The 16802-nt window shown below is 39.6% G+C and overlaps 1 protein-coding gene across 8 annotated transcripts in view; it reads right to left on the bottom strand.

Moving 5' to 3' along the window:
- COL5A3 (collagen type V alpha 3 chain) overlaps positions 1 to 16802 on the bottom strand; it is a 135833-nt gene that overhangs the window by 5263 nt on the left and 113768 nt on the right. For 7 of the 8 annotated variants that reach the window (XR_014491372.1, XM_083353980.1, XM_083353979.1 and 4 more), the window contains 9 exons: positions 16533 to 16586; positions 16166 to 16273; positions 15610 to 15663; positions 14640 to 14693; positions 10527 to 10580; positions 7461 to 7514; positions 6606 to 6713; positions 3258 to 3311; positions 1332 to 1385 (listed from right to left, as the gene is read on the bottom strand). Coding sequence is in view for 7 of the 8 variants with exons in the window: in XM_083353980.1 (XP_083210106.1) it covers positions 1332 to 1385; positions 3258 to 3311; positions 6606 to 6713; positions 7461 to 7514; positions 10527 to 10580; positions 14640 to 14693; positions 15610 to 15663; positions 16166 to 16273; positions 16533 to 16586 (594 nt within the window). In the remaining variant the exon portion in view is untranslated. Of the gene's footprint in view, positions 1 to 1331; positions 1386 to 3257; positions 4233 to 6605; positions 6714 to 7460; positions 7515 to 10526; positions 10581 to 14639; positions 14694 to 15609; positions 15664 to 16165; positions 16274 to 16532; positions 16587 to 16802 lie in introns of those variants that run through there. The other variant, XM_083353985.1, reaches the window with a different exon arrangement.

A 16802-nucleotide genomic window follows, 5' to 3' on the forward strand; every position in this document is an offset into this window, starting at 1 on the left:
ATCTTGCCAGAAAAGAGAATTTCTCCAAAGCTAAATAAAGGCCATATTCATACAATGAATGTAACCATGGTTGCTGCTAATGCTGGGTAATGATGTAACCTGATAAGCAAGTGGCGGCCATGCTCCCATCAAAGAGCAAGAAGCCATCTTGGCTGAAGCTATCTAGAAGCTGGTGGGTTTTGTTTGTTTGTTTGTTTTTTGTTTGGGGAAAATATTATTTGGGGCAAAGGAAGTATAAGACAGGCAAGTGGACCCGGAGCAATTCTGTATTTGTAAGATCCTCTAGGAATTTGCTTTTAAGTCAAGAAGCAAGAGTAGGTTAGCACTCTCTTAAAACTATATTTTGCTCAGTATAGCTGGCCGGGGGATGTTAACTTAATCCAAAGCAACTATGTTTCATATTAAAATTGTGACATAATGCACAATTGCTAATGTCTCAGTTGACCTAGGTGGAAACCTAGTTGAGTTTCTATCAACTGTCTTACCTTTTTTGAACAATACAGCTGAACAAGAGGAGTTTAGACTGTGGCTAAAAACCCACCCCTACTGACTGTGTTCATACAACTGTATACACAACACTTTGCTCCAGTTAAGCATGACATGAGAATAATAGATATTATTCAGTAGATAGACTGGAAGCCCACATCTTTACTTAATACTGGTAGTCTTCTGGTCACAACCCTAATTGGAACTAGAATTGCTAAGCATTGGAAGTAGCCATTATGCAAAACATCATGTGACCATATTGCTTAGCGAAAGTGATTCCTGCAGTCCTGGCTGCAATGGGTAAGCAAGGACTACATGGTCATTTGGTAAGGACCTCATACTCATCTACCACTAGTTCTCTTTTCTCATGATCCATTCAACAAGCTTCCCCCCCCAAAAAAAATAATAATTTGAGCTGAGATTCTCCATTCTCCAATAATGCATTGTTCTGTTGGTCCTTTGTGAGTTAACAACATCCTAAAGCAATTGTTTGATAGTTGGCGAGCTCTCCCCCGCCCCTCCCTGCAAGTACACGTAGCGCTGAACACCTCCAGATGTGCTTAACAATCTCCTCTTTAACCTAGCTGAATTATAGCAGTTCTGGGCAGGGAGGCAAATATAAAATTCTCAGTTGAGCTACAATCTAAGGCTCATCAGCTTCCTGGGTCATAAATAATGCAAGACCCCATCTAACCGTTACAACAATTGAAAAGGAAGGTTCAAGATTTAACAAGGTAGCTGCAGAAAGAAGAAGCCTTTCTAGGACAAGAAATGATGCAGTTGGAGACTGTAAGATCTTTCATTTTCTACTCAGGCAGGAATAGTTTATTTATGTTTTTTTTTACCTTCTCTCCCTTGTAGCCAGGATCACCTTTGAGACCAGGGAGCCCTGCAGGGCCCTATGAAGAGGAGAACAGCTGCATTTAGAATGGAGCTCAAAAAGCACTGCCTGAAAGCCTCACGATAACAGAATAACAGAGTTGGAAGGGACCTCGGAGGTCTTCTAGTCCAACCCCCTGCTCAGGCAGGAAACTCTATACCACGGGTCGGCAACCCGCGGCTCTGGAGCCGCATGCGGCTCTTTGAGCCGTCTCCTGCGGCTCCCAGCCGCCCAGTGCGCGCGCACCTCTTCGAACGGGCAGTGGTGTGCGCGCACCTCTCCAAATGGAGTGGCACCGCCCATTTGGAGAGGTGCACGCGCACCTCTCCGAACGACCGTAGGTGCGCATGCACCTCCCCAAACCTTTGGAGAGGTGCACGCGTACCTCCGCGCGAACGGGCAGCGGCGCCGCTCTTTGAGAAAGCTGCTGCGGCACGTTTGCAGGCTGCCGAAAGCAGCAGCTTTGCAGACGGGCCGTCGCCATCGCGCAACCGGGAACTGGTTCCATCACACATAAAAAAAATGGAAACCGCGCGCGTCCGCGCATGCGCAAGAAAAAACCGTTTTGCGCATGCACAAAACGTTTTTTTCGCATGCGCGTGCATGGACACACACACGCGGCTCCCACTTTTTTTTATGTGTGATGGAACCGGTTCCCAGTGGCTCTTTTCCTTTTTCAGGTTGCCGACCCCTGCTCTATACCATTTCAGACAAATGGTTGTCCAATCTCTTCTTAAAAACCTCCAGTGCTGCAGTACTCCCAACTTCTGGAGGCAAGTCATTCCACTGATTGTTCTAACTGTCAGGAAATTTCTCCTTAGTTCTAGGTTGGTTCTCTGCTTGGTTAGTGTCCATCCGTTGCTTCTTGTCCTGCCTTCAGGCGCTTTGGAGAATAGGTTGGCCCCCTGTACTTTGTGGCAGCCCCTGAGATATTGTGTCATTGCTATCATGTCACTGCTACTCCCTTCTTTTCAGTAAGCTAGACATGCCCAATCTCTGCAACCTTTCTTCATGTTTTAGTCTCCTAATCATCTTTGTTGCTCTTCTCTGCACTCTTTCTAGAGTCTCATTGTCTTTTATATCGTGACGACCAAGTGTGGTCTTACCAACACGATCAACCAGTGAGGCCCTCCAGAGTAGGTAGACCCAACATTGGATCTTTTTTTTTCTTATTTTTGAAGTTTGCAACAGTTTAAAGGGCTACATGAATTCTTTGCAGAGGCTTAGACATTCATTTCATCCTTTAGCATCCCTAATTCTTCCCCACTCCAGATGAGTAATGGCCTCATCCATTTTGGGTGCATCACTTAAAATATGCTACGCAAGGCTGAATATGGTCTTTGGGCCAACAGGATTTGAGCAATCTTACAATAAATAGTCATTTAGAGCTGGAGTCAATAGCAAGCCACAACCCAGTGACCCCAGAAGAGGAGAACTGTTACTCATTTGGCCTCCCTTATTCTGACAACTGTTTCCTTCATATAGGTTCGTTCACATCTATTCTTTGGCATGGCATCGGTTTATAATTTAATCTTGGCTAATTCATTAAAATCATAAGTAGCAATTCCCTGTGGGAACTGAGCCTTAATCAACCATGCATTTTGGTATAATAACTGCTCAATGAATCAGAATAAGCAGCTGCTTCCCTCACTTCTTTTCTTTGAAAGATAATTTGGAAAGCCTACTTTCACTGCTGGACTGTTTTGTTTTTTGCTATTAGAAGGTCCTCCTAACATTGCCCCCAACAATAAATAGCCATGTAAGGCCAACACTAAGGAGGGGGGAAAGGGGAAAGTGATTGTGAAAGCAAAAGAGCCTCAGCATTGTTAACCGACAAGAATTATCAGGACAAGAGCAGCCGTTGTGCAGAGGCCATTTCTTTTTTGCTTACCATGGGGCCTGGGGGCCCTGCCTGTCCTGGAGCTCCCAATAAACCAGGTTCACCCTAGAGAAGAAAGAACTTGCAACATTAGCCACAAGAATGAAAAGACTTTTGGAGCTAAAAAAAGTAAATCTGGGCAAACTCCCCCATTCTCTACCTTATCTTCTGCCTGTGACAAAGGCTTTGTTCTATACCCATGCAAAGCTTTGAGGAGGTAACCTTGAAGTGGCTTGCCAAAATCATTGTTGCTGCTGTTGTTGTTTTAGTTGCTAAGTTGTGTATGACTCTTCACAACCCCATGAATCATCACACACCAGGCTACCTCATCTTCCGTTGTCTCCCGGAGTCTGCCCAAACTCGAAATCATTTGCCCTCCCTCTTAAAGCCTCATTCCACCTGCCTCTCCAGCAGTTTCAAGAGGAGAGCAGCATGTGCAAAACTTTATTAGAATTAATAGAATTGACAAAGGAAGCTTTGAGGCTACACAACAAATCAATAAAGGGAGCTATAGCACCAGTTCTCTTCAAGTATCTTATCAAAAGAAAACCTAACTGCTGTGCACATTAAACTCTTGTATTTGCTTTCACAGTAATGAATCTTAAAAAGAAATTACCCTTTAGAGATACTTTTTATGTGTCTTTTATGGGTCCATTATTTTATTTTTTTAAAAAAAAGTCTCAACAAGGCTATGGGTATATGTGGAGTCAAAGCAAGTTTTCAATCACCTTGTAATTTTCTTTTGACTACCGTAATAAGATGACTGTACAATATTATGCGGTCACTTACCATGATATGTTCAGTTAGTCTTCTCTCAAAATATTTTAAGATGGAGAGCTATTTCCCCCTGCTCTTATTGAAGAAGGGTGGGGATAGAAAGAAAGAAAGGGTTCCTTGCAAAATAGCGGTTCTTTTCTTTCTCCTTGTGAACTCCATCAAGTGACAAGACAGTTTAGAACTCTCTGGTAAAAGTTTTGCTGCATATTTCTGATCCAAATTAAGAATTGGTTTTAGAAAATAGCTTAGGCAAAGCGTAACTACCAAGTTCACACAAAATCATTAAATCCAGGATTTTGTCCAATCCTGTTCTAGTTCTTGATACATCTGGACTTCTTAGAACAAAAATCAACATGTGAAATTTTTACAGCTATGAACATTCCCCCACAAATGTTTAGAAACATGCTCTTGAAACAATTTTTTTCTCTTAATATACTCTTTTTTTAAAAAAAAAATCTGATAACAGCATGAGGCATTGAGGAAGTATGGAATTTAAGAGACATATATTTGGTGGAAATGTCATAAAGCTCAACTATTCCGGAAGATGATTCGTTATAGGATGAAACATGTCCCAAATGCTAACTTTCCTTTTCTACCAATTACTTAGCTTGGTTTTATACATATTTTTCACAAGGATACTTTATGCTTTTTACTGGAAATCACATTTAATTCCTTTATAAATGACAGTTTAAACTCTGAGAGAATGTAGTATAGTCTAAAATACATTAGGGTTTTAATGGGTTTTATATTGTGATTGTTTTAATTGGGCAATTATTTAATCCTTTTTTAACTTTTGTATTTCTATTTATATGCCCTGTTCACCGCCCTGAGTCCTCCGGGAGAAGGGCGGTATATAAATTTAATAAATAATAATAATAATTATATTTGAAAAACAAGTCAGATGTTAGTTTCAGTTTAACTTGCAAACTCTTTATAAGTTTTATAAGTTTATTATCTAAATTTTGATTTCAATAATAGTTAAAAAGAAGTTTTTGAAATTACTGGAATGGTAAAATGGTCATGAAACTATCTCCATATTTGTTTTAATCCAAGTTAATATATCTGGATAAAAGTAAGATGTTTCTTCCGGTTGAATAGTTTGTCTTGTCCTTTAATTTTATCTTTATGTTACTCTGCAAACTTTTCCATGTAACATATGTACTTTATGATTTTTATTTATTTGTCTTTTTCCTCTTTTCTTTTAAATTAAACAAAGAAGAGAACAATTAATACATTACAGGTTTTCTTAACTAAAAGGTGCAGATCATGATGTACTATGAAGCTGGATCAGAATTTGCTAAAAGGGAATTCTTTAATCATTACTCACTAAGCCACATAAAATAAATGGCCTATAAACTAAAGGAACAGTATGGGTGCATCTAACGGAACTCCATGCTCAGCTGGTGCTTTCTTTGATGTCTTCACCACTTCATTTCCCTCAGCTGACAATGTGGACAACTTTAAAATGCTGTGTGCTTCCCTTCTGATGCACCAAAAGCTCTTTTGAACTACAGCCACTCATCTGAAAGGGATCTAATAAATGACCCTGGACTTAGTCCATTCATTCTTTAAAGCGAAGTTTGTTCCAAAGAATAGAATATTTTTCCACCCCCTTTCCAACCTTATTATTCCTTGCCCAAGCCTTCTAGAAAAGCTTCTACTGCAATGCTCTCTACATGGGGCTTCCCTTGAAGACCACTCGGAGGCTCCAGCTGGTACAGAATGCAGCCGCGAGAGTTGTCTTGGGAGTCTCCCGGTACTCCCATGTTACACCTTTGCTCCGCAAGCTGCATTGTCTTCCGGGTGAGATTCAAGGTTTTGGTAATGGTTTTTAAGGCCCTACATGGCATGGGTCCGGAGTACCTCGGGGACCACCTGCTGCCGGCATCAACTTCCCTCCGCCCTGTGCATTCCCACAGAGAGGGCCTCCTCAGGGTGCCTCCGGTCAGAGAATGTCGGCTGGTGGCCCCCAGGGGGAGGGCCTTCTCTGTGGGCGCTCTGGCTTTATGGAATCAGCTGCCGGTCGAGCTCCGGATGGCACCTGACCTTCGCTCCTTCCGACGCGGTCTGAAGACCCATCTATTTGAACAACCCGGCCTGGCCTGATGGGGATATGTTGGGGTTTTAATGGGGATTTTTATATTGTTATTGATTGTTTTAGCTGGGCTACTATTTAATTCTTTTTAATTTTTGTATCCTGTATTTTTTATATGTGCCCTGTTCACCGCCCTGAGTCCTTCGGGAGAAGGGCGGTATACAAATATAATAAAATAAAAATAAATAAAATAAAATAAATAAAATAAATAGAGTTAGAAAGATTTTTTTCTAATTTTTCAACTAAATCCACCTGCTAGTAGTTCAAGCTTCATTGCTTCTGGTCCTCTATTTTTAGACTGAAATACAAAGGCTCACCTTCTCCTCAAACTCTTTTCACACTTATAAAAAAAAACCTTGATTTTCTGCCTTGGAACTTTATTGCTAATGTTTGCATTCTTCTCCATGCAACATGATATTGCGTTGATTGGCAGCCTATTCTCCTTCATCCCTCTTGTCAACCATATGCCAAGAACTGAAGATACTTACTGCTGCACCAGGAATTCCACGCAGACCTTCTGAACCAGGTTGGCCTGGAGGTCCTTGTGGGCCCACCGGTCCCATTTTCCCTGAGGGACCTTCGGTACCAGGTTCACCCTAGGGGCAGAGAGAAAAAGAGAGAGGAAAAAACCCCACTTATATACAAATATTTAATTATTTCAAGATTGTCCAATGGTTATACACTATTTTCATGGAGCAGATGGCTTTAAAGAATACTAAGTTAATTTGGTTTATTTTGCTTTTTGAGCTGAAGGATAGAGGTGGCTATTGTAGAATGATTTCCTGTATAGGATGTTTTGTTGTCAAGAACAACAAGCCCATCTCCTATGCCAGGGGTAGGCAACCCTGGCTCTTTTATGACTCGTGGACTTCAACTCCTAGAATTCCTGAGTCAGCTATGCTATGCTGACTCAGGAATTCTGGGAGTTGAAGTCCACGAGTCATAAAAGAGCCAAGGTTGCCTATCCCTGTCCTATGCATACTTATGTACAGAAATTAATTAGATTGACAATTGAATGTTATTTCTTCTGATATACTTGAGGGGCTATGTGGCAGAGGCTGCAACATGGTGTTTTCAATCTTAGCAATTTTAAGATGTATGGACTTCTTAAAAGTTGTTAAGATTGAGAAACAACGTATGTATCTTCCAGCACAGAAATGCCACTGCTACTTTTCAGAATCTTGTATCTTAGATATTTGCCTCACCTCAGTCCAGTCCTGCAGGGAACATTGATAGTGGAATAGGTGTGTGTGTGTGGGGGGGGGGGGGAAACAAACAAAAGAAGAGAGAAACTAGCATTCCTTTATTGGATATCAGAATAAAATTAGCTTGCTTTCTGTCACCTTGGTCCCTTTCTCACCCTGTCGACCTTCACGTCCAGCTGGCCCAAAAGATCCCTGGAACAGAAAAATGAAGTCCCTGTATAAATCACTTGGATTAAGATCTTGTGGTTTAACATTTTTGCCCTTCTTCTAGACAACACTTAGTTCTCCCAATTTTATTAAATAAACATGTTGAGTTTTGTTCTAGCCATAAGCTTATACAAAAATTAAACAACTTGCTATCATTTTCCAAAAAAATGAGGCAAATCACACATAATAAAATGGACAGAGTATTAGAGAGGAGACATCCCCATGGAGTGGAAATATATATATAAATAATTCACATCACAGAAATAAAATATCTCTAAAAAGTACACATGGATGGTAATGAATATTGTATTTTATTCAGAGAATTAAAAAGATGAGAATTCATATACATTTGCTTAACTTTAAGCAAAGCCAATAAAAAAATATATGATTTTCCAAGTCAACCTTAATCTTCTTTGTAAGCAGGACAAAATATGCCTGGGTTGATTTTTTTTTTGTGTGTGAAGGATTCTTTTCATTTAAAACAGCTCAGAAATACAATATAAAATAATCAGGACCAAGAAAGAAAAGTTACATATTTTCTATTTCATCTAACATATTGGACAGCATGTCTCTTAATTTTGGAATTTCTGCCGAAGGAGAGAACACAACATTTATTTCCAGGTGAGTTTCTGATGTGAAATTGCAAATGCATGATTTCCTGTATGCATTTTAATATTGTTTTCAGCTTGTTTGTGAGAAATATTTTGCACTTCTGTTTTCATAGTATCCATTCTGTTTTACTGGCTGTGTCATAGAGCAATATTTGGCTGCATCATTTTATTCTGGCAATTTTTTTAAAAAAAATCCTTTAAAAACATTGTGAAAATGTTTTCTTTCGTGACTTTTTTTAATATAAGGAGCATTTGTATATAGCTTCTCATCAAGTGTATTTTCAATGTGAATTCCCCAAGAAATTCATTTTGTTTTATTTTTGCAAATTACCTTGTTTTCCTTTATTGCATAATTATCCAGATGCAGGCTTTCTTGAAAGGATATTTCCCCATTTTTTTTAAAAAAAACAACAACAAATCAAATTACCATCTTTTGGCTAAGAGGGCTCTTGTGCCACAAATATCACATCTTTAATCTATGCCCAATTTTCCTTTAACTGTTTTATAGCCCATCAAGAAAGATTTTCAACTAATGTATAAACATAGCATTTCCCTGTGCTTGGTTACTGTGGGTTGTGCTTTACAGTCTTTGAGTTATCAGAGTGGTGATTCCATGGGTCTGTTATTTTGGTTTAATTGTCATCAAATTGAAAGTAGATCGTGAGGCAGAGATTGATGAGGTGCATGATTATGGGTATTTCAATCTAAGTGTATTGGGTTAGGTCGAGTGTGTTGTGTTGTACTGCTACCATCGATTTTTTTCACTAAGTTCAGATTTAGGGATATAAAGAGTGCTGTGACATCAAATGAAAGTATACTTTCATTTTCTTCTATTTTTAGGCCTTTGATTTTTTTTTTTGGAGGTACTGTGGTGGGAAGTTGATAGAATATTCACTCTCCTCTGAGATGTCCAAGTTTTTTTGTTCTTTAGCTATGTTGCATGTTGGAGTCCCTAATGATGATATAACTGGATGAACAGATTTGTCGGATTTGTGTATTTTGGAGCGTCTATAGAAGCATAGGGGGAATGGGTCTAATGTATTTGATCTACCACTGTTCTTCTTTTGTGAACTGACCTTTTTTGATTAGGTCATTAAAGATTCTGTTGACTGGGTCATCTAGTTTCTCTATTGGGTTGGTGCTTACTGGAATGTAGGTTTCTTTGTCCTCCAAGACTTCGGGTTTTTGTATATAGTGTGTGCTGTCTATGACAACTGTAGTTCAATATTTGTCTGTTGGGAAGATGGTGATGGCTTGGTCCTTCTTTAGATTTTTGAGGGCTGCTCAGTTCTCTGCTTCGAGTTGCTTCTGATTCTGTGTTCTGGTCTGTGGTATTATTATGTTTTATGTTTTCTTGCATCTCTGTGGCAGGTCCTGTGTTTTAAAATCCTGTTTCTTAGGCTGTAAAGAATTCTAACTGATTAGCATTGTTTAGGGCAGGGGTAGGCAACCTTGGCTCTTTTATGACTCGTGGACTTCAACTCCCAGAATTCCTGAGCCAGGAGTTGAAGTCCACGAGTCATAAAAGAGCCAAGGTTGCCTATCCCTGGTTTAGGGTATGTCTATACCTATCACTGGAAATGAGAACTGCCTCCTCCCTTTTGGCCTTCTGGAAGGGTATAAAAAGCTGGCAAAACCTGGGACCCCGAGGGGGGGGCTCACTGCTGGAGGTGGCTGATGAGGTAAAAAGACCTTACCACTGTCCTGTCTGGCTTTTAACAATGTTAGGGTTTTTTTTAGTATATTGTGGTTCTTAACTTTGTGTTGTTTTAACTTTGTGTTGTTTTAATCTTTTAACTCTTTTTCACTTGTTTTATAACCTGTAAGCCACCCAGAGTCACTTTGGAGGGGAGATGGGCAGCACAAAAATTAGAGAGAGGGCGGGGGGAGAAGAGAGAGAGAGAAGGAAGGAAGGAAGGAAGGAAGGAAGGAAGGAAGGAAGGAAGGAAGGAAGGAAGGAAGGAAGGAAGGTTATAGTCGGGGTCTTTTTGCAGGATATTGTTCTGCAGTGAACTGTACTCATTTGGATTCAGGTATCTCTTTGTTTCCTAGGGAACACTTGAGCAGTTTGTTTTGGAGTTTAATTTCCTTTTTTCAACTACATTTCTTAGAAATGTAGCCTTGATGGTGGTTGCCAGCATTTTTGTGTATTCTGGGGTCATAGTTTGATCCAGTAGTTCTTGAGGAGTGGTGGTATTTGAGCATCCACCATCATTGGCTGCATCCCTTTTCAGCCACTTTGTTGAGCTACTTCCCTTCCAGTTGTGCTGTTTATTGGACATTTGTATCTGATCCTGGGAGGCAGAGAATGCCGTCATAGGCGTTCATCCTGAAAGAACAGTTGTTCCTTGAAGGTTTGCCTATGTATATGTAAGTCCCAACTTACCCTCTTCCCTGGTGGCCCAGGAGGACCTGGTTCCCCAAAAGCTCCAGGTGGACCCTAAACAAAATTAGAAAAATAAAACAAAAAGTATTGTTTCTAAGGACATCGTTTGGGAAAGCACATGTTGCAGTGTACAGAGACATTTTCCTGATGCCATAACATGGTCTGATGTAGATCAAATTAGAAAAAAGATGTCCCTGACTGCAATGAAACTTAAGTTATATTTGATTGGACTGATATAAGATTCCTGCTATATATAAATATGCCACTACACATGAATGCAGTGTTTCTACTTGTGACAATCATTGTTTTAATCAGTAGATGTGACTTTTAAATATACATCAACATTAATATTTTACGAGACAACTGTATAGTATGCACCATTCTGACATCAAAATGCTTTTAACATTGTGATGGGTTTCAACTGTTTTCATTTTAGGTTTCCCGTATTATTTATGTTATTTTATTTTACAACATTTGGAAATCTCCCTGACTCCCAAATCCCACCTTACAAATTTAAAAATTGTAAGTTCAGGAGAGGAAACAAAATTGTCAACTCTATTTGCATATACATGTAGATTCATATCCCATAGATAAGGATGGGATCTGAACTGTCTGTAACTAATCAGGAAAAAAAGTTGAGAATTGGTGAAGATTCCACCAATATGTGACAACTGTGAAAAAAAGAAAATTCATACCAGGCAACCTTTGAAAAATAAATGGAAAATAAAACTGCCAATACTTAATGTCTTTAATGCAGTACATCCAAATCTAGAATAATATATCATTCTGGTCACCAGTCTTGAAAAAGGGTAATAGAGATGCAAGAAGAAGGCAATCAAAACATGTGTGTGAGAGAGCAAGTGGATACTTTTCACATGTGAAAACATAATTTGAGATTATTTAGTTTGGCAAAGAAGTATAATGGGGAAAATATGGTCAGGATATATCAAATCATGCATATATATATATGGACCAAACCCACTATTCATTCTCAAGATGATATGTGCAGCACAGAAAATATATATGAAATTGGAGAGAAAAGAAACTAGGATATAAAATAAGAACAAAACCAAGGGAAATAAAGCTAAATTTCATTCTCATCATACACCTTTTATACTCTTCTGTTCTTGCAAACTGTTCTTCCTTCAACCATATCCCTAGTCGCTACATACTTTTTTGTTGTGTACACTTCGTCTCTCTATTTTTGAGGATCTTGTCAACTTCATTCAACAGTCTTTCCCTTCCTCTCAACCCATTCACACTCTACATCAGGGGTGTCAAACTCAATTTCATTGAGGGCCGCATCAGCATTGCGGTTGCCCTCAGGGGGCCGGGTGGGTATGGCCTGGGTGGGCGTGGCCTACTGGGTGGGCGTGGCTAGAGTGGGTATGGCCTACTGGGTGGGTGTGGCCAGCTCTACATCGTTCTCATCAAGGGTGCCTATGGGGGCCTGGGCAGGAGTGGGACAGATCTGGGGGTCTCTGGCAGAAGGAGGGTCTCTGGGCCAGGGCCAAGGCAGTGGGGGCCGTTCCCTCACTGTTTCCAGGAAGGCCCGGCCCCCGGGCCTTGTGTTTGACATGTCTGCTCTACATATTCATTCTGCAATTCAATCTTCACTGATTTTCTCTGTATGATAAAACCATTTCAGGCTACTTCAGTGGTGGGATTCAGCCAGTTCGCGCCAGTTTGGCAGAACCGGTAGCTAATTTTTTGTTGCCCAGGCCCTGAATGGACTTCCGGAAAGCGACATCCAGACAGAGAACCAGTTGTTCACATCTTTGAATCCCACCACTGGGGTACTTCTCTTGTATCAGTCACCCACTTTTGTATTCAAATCATGTTTATTGAGCACTCATTTGTTCTTGACCCCTCTCTCTTTTTGCCTTCTTCCCTTCAGCATTCCACTTAGTTTTATGTTTCTTCTGACATTCCCAACTTTTCCAGTGATCAAAGTGAAGCAGAGTCTTAAAAACATTTTCACTTCTTTTGACAAAGAAATATTCCTCACGACAGATCACATGCTATCCATTATTTTTTTAAAATATCTGAACATTTCTCCATCCATTTTGCCGTTTTTAATGAATATTTCACCTTCGAGACACACAGATTCATCTCTCTTCACCAATTTTAACATGATTTATGAAAAATGTGCAATGTTTTGCTCCATTTTATCTGTCTAATACAACCACCTTGACTTGAAAATCTTCACAGGCTGCTTCACCATAACTAAATCACATCAATATTTTAACATTTTTCATAGTAGCATTCAAAGCAGTTTTTGACTTATTGCTTTCATTCCCTTACAAATCCTTAACATCCTCTTTTCCTCTTTCCCTTATTTCATTTTCATTCCAAACAATTTCATTAGTTTTATTCTTAATTCTACTTACTCAGCTGGAGACTTCTTCTTTAGCTCTTTTCATCCACTTCAAATCACATTTTTATTTCTTTTAAAATTACTTTGTATTTTTTCTATTATTTTTTTTCTAAACAACCATACCTCTATGAAAAAGCTTACATATATCTTGCTCATTCGTGTCCTGGTCATCTCCTGTTTGGGCTATTGCAATGCACTTCAACAAACAGCATAAAAAAAAAAAACAATTGCTACCACCCTGCCTTCTGTTGAGGCCTGTATATGGCATGAGCAAGAAATAGGGCTGTGAAAATATCTACAGACTCCTCACATCCTGGACATAAACTGTTTCAACTTCTTCCCTCAAGGCAATGCTATAGGGAATTGCACGCCAAAACAACTAGACACAATTTTCCCCCCCCATGCTATCACTCTGCTAAAGAACTAATTCCCACAACACTGTCAAACTACTTACTGTGATACTCATCTTTTCTATTACCTATCTCCTTATCTTCTTATGACTATAACTTTGTTGCTTGTATCTTATGATTTATATTGCTTTATTTATTATCCTAGTATGTTGTATGTTGTTTGCTTATGTAGTATCCTATGACTACCACTAAGTGTTGCATCTTATGATTTATGATGAATATGTTGTATCTTATGATTTATGAATGTATTTTATGTTGATTATGATCATGATTTACTGTATCACTGTTGCTTGTATGTACACTGAGAGCCTATGCACCGGAGACAAATTCCTTGTGTGTCAACCACACTTAGCCAATAAAGAATTCTATTCTATTCTATTCTATTCTATTCTATTCTATTCTATTCTATTCTATTCTATTCTATTCTATTCTATTCTATTCTATTCTATTCTATTCTATTCTATTCTATTCTATTCCATTCCATTCCATTCCATTCCATTCCATTCCATTATAATATTCTGTTCTGTTCTGTTCTGTTCTGTTCTGCTCTGCTCTGCTCTGCTCTACATGTGGCTAACCTTGAAAAGTATCCAGAATCTTCAGCTGATGCAGAATGCAGCCCCATGAGCAATTTTGGATGCCCAAATAAGGATGCATGTTATACCTTTGCTTTGCAAACTGCATTGAGTGCCAGTTTGCTTCCAGATCTAAATTAAAGTGTTGGCTGAGACGTATAAAACCTCACATGACATGGGGCCAGGCTACCTACAGAATCATCTTCAGAGAGGCAGGGAAGGTATGTTATCGACCCCTTCAGTTAAGAAACTCTGACTGGCGGAGACTAGGAAGAGAGCCTTATCTGCCATCCCCCCACCTGGTGGAATATTCTCCCCATCCTGGAGATAAGGCCCTCACTCTCCTGGCCTTCTGTAATGGAATTGAAACATACTGTAGCTCTGCGACCTCACATGGGGAGCTCAGAGGAGCACATAGCCATGAGGCTGGCTAGTGCCCTTAAAGCTCTTCATCTTCTAATTAATTTTAACAGTCATCCTTTCCTTTCCTATAAATTTTTAACTTGTATACTGTTTTTATATTTTAACATTTTATTTAGCTCATTGCCCAGAGCCCTTCTCCAAGGGAGATGGATGGTTCAAAAATGTGAAAAACAAGTAAATAAGTAAGTACATAAATTAATAAATAAAGCCTCAGTATATACTGTTGTTATTGAGGCACAATAAGTACTTTTTTTGGCAAACATGAACAACAATATTCCTACAGAGTAGAAGGTATAGTTTCCCCACCAAGAACGTTTTCTATACTTACTGGAAGTCCTGGATCACCCACATCACCTTTCTCACCAGAAATTCCATCTAGGCCCTGCACAGAAGTAGCAAATCAGATTCTGAGTACAGAGAATACGAATGAGATCTGTAACATGGACTGCTACAATTCAGAGCTTCAGCCTCTTAATTTGCCATGCCTTCTTCCTTCTACACACCACATTGTGCTTTCCCATTCAAACTTGAAATAAGATTCTCTAGTCACTGAATATGCTCACACCTCATCGGGATATTTAGGGAGCTTCACCCATAGAACTTTTTCCTAAGCTATTTATTTATTTCATACCCAATCCAGGTGACGTTCTAGCTCCAAAACCCTTATATCAGGAATATAATTAATACCATTTTATTATTCACATCAAGAAACCTTTGCAGATTTTGCTGAACTGCAATTACCACAAAAATCAACCACTGGACCTGCTGGATTCAGTTGCTGTTAGCATTAGTTTAGTGACACCTGGAAGGCCACAGGTTCTGCATCCCTCTTCTACGTGATTATTCACCCCCAAAAGGAGCCAAGCTCTTGTCTCTCCTTGCATCCAACTAAAGCTATGATTGATTGTAAATCTAAAAACAGTAGCTCCTCCCGTAGGAGTTGGAAAGGTAAACAATTCCTAGATGCTGAACTGAGTGCCTAACAGTGAACTCTCTTTTTATGACCCTGTAATCTCTTAATTTGGGGTAGAGTTGGGGCAGTCCCTAACCCCAACTCTGTCAAGAAAAAAGAGCAAGCAATAGTGTAACTTTCATGTAATTAAAGTTACGAAAGACAAGATCTGAGTAGGATCCCAGTCTGGGATTCCTCTTTTCCCTAAAAACAAAACGAAGAAGGGGAAAAAAGCTGTAGCTTTCAAACTTTCCTCCCCCCACTACTTCTTACCCCAATAAATTCTTTCCCAAAGCTGGGAATGAAATGTGTCAATGTTGTGACTCAGTTCAAAGCTGATACTTACAGGAGGACCAGGATCTCCAGTTGGGCCCGGGTCACCAGGGAATCCTATCGGACCCTGTGATGGAGAAATACAGGAAGACATAAATATCAGAAAGGACCAGCTCTCCAAAGATGAAAGGAAATTGTCCCCTCACAAGGCTAAGTGAAAAGATTATCAGTTGCAGACTATGTTGGTTGGTCTTGTTTATGGATTTCTAGATCTCCTGAATTTGAGATCTAAATTGAGAGAGCACCATCCAGAAATATCCCAACTATGCTAGAGGATTGCAACTGACAGCCATGTGGTCCCTTCCCATTTTATCAATTAATTAATTGATATTAACCAATTGATATTAATCAATTGATATTAATTAACTTTACATCACTACAAAATGAGTGGTCACTCAGCTATCCATTCAAAGTAGCTGTGAAATCTTTCCCGGAAGTTGCTATAGATAGTCAATAAGGCCATCGAATCACTTTATGTATCATTTTAAATGGATCTGACGTATCTTTTCATACAAGAGGTAGGACCAAATAGCCGTTGCCACTTTGACACTCAGAAATCATTAGCTCACCACGTTCCCTTTAGATCCATCTTCTCCTGGGGGGCCTTTTTTTCCAGGTGGCCCTGCTGCTCCAGACTGGCCAGAATCTCCTTTTTCACCAACATCACCTTTCATTCCCTGTGAATGCACAAATGGACATAACCCAGAGTCTCCTACCATTGTGGTGGGAGACTCCCACCAGAGTATATCTTCATTAAATCATCCTTAGTACTAAGCTGCTCACTTAATCGAAGAGAGGGGAGATCAATTAATCAAGTGACCCTACACTTCACAGATTTATTTAGCATAGGGAGACATTGAGTTCCAAGTAGCATGCTCTACTAAGAACAGGGAAGGAGTACCACATTTGAAATCTTCTCAAAACTTAGAAACTCACCTGTTGGCCTGGGTCCCCTGGTGGTCCAGGATCCCCTGCTTCACCTGGCTCACCCTGGTAGGTAGAGACAAAATAAAGAGTGAATCTTAAACCTAGCCATGTTGCATTTCCAGTTTTTATTTTGAGACCAGTTTTCAGAAATGCACATTGACACATACTAAAATGTACCCATCCACTCTTCAAAAATGGACTTCCTCAATGTACCTGTGAGCCACTTCATTGGTCTTTGCCATGCTGCCTGCCATTTTTCTTTTTTAAGAAATAATATTT

This window comes from Vipera ursinii (assembly GCF_947247035.1).
Source record: "Vipera ursinii genome assembly, chromosome: 2".
In the NCBI taxonomy this organism is placed as follows: Eukaryota; Metazoa; Chordata; class Lepidosauria; order Squamata; family Viperidae; genus Vipera; species Vipera ursinii.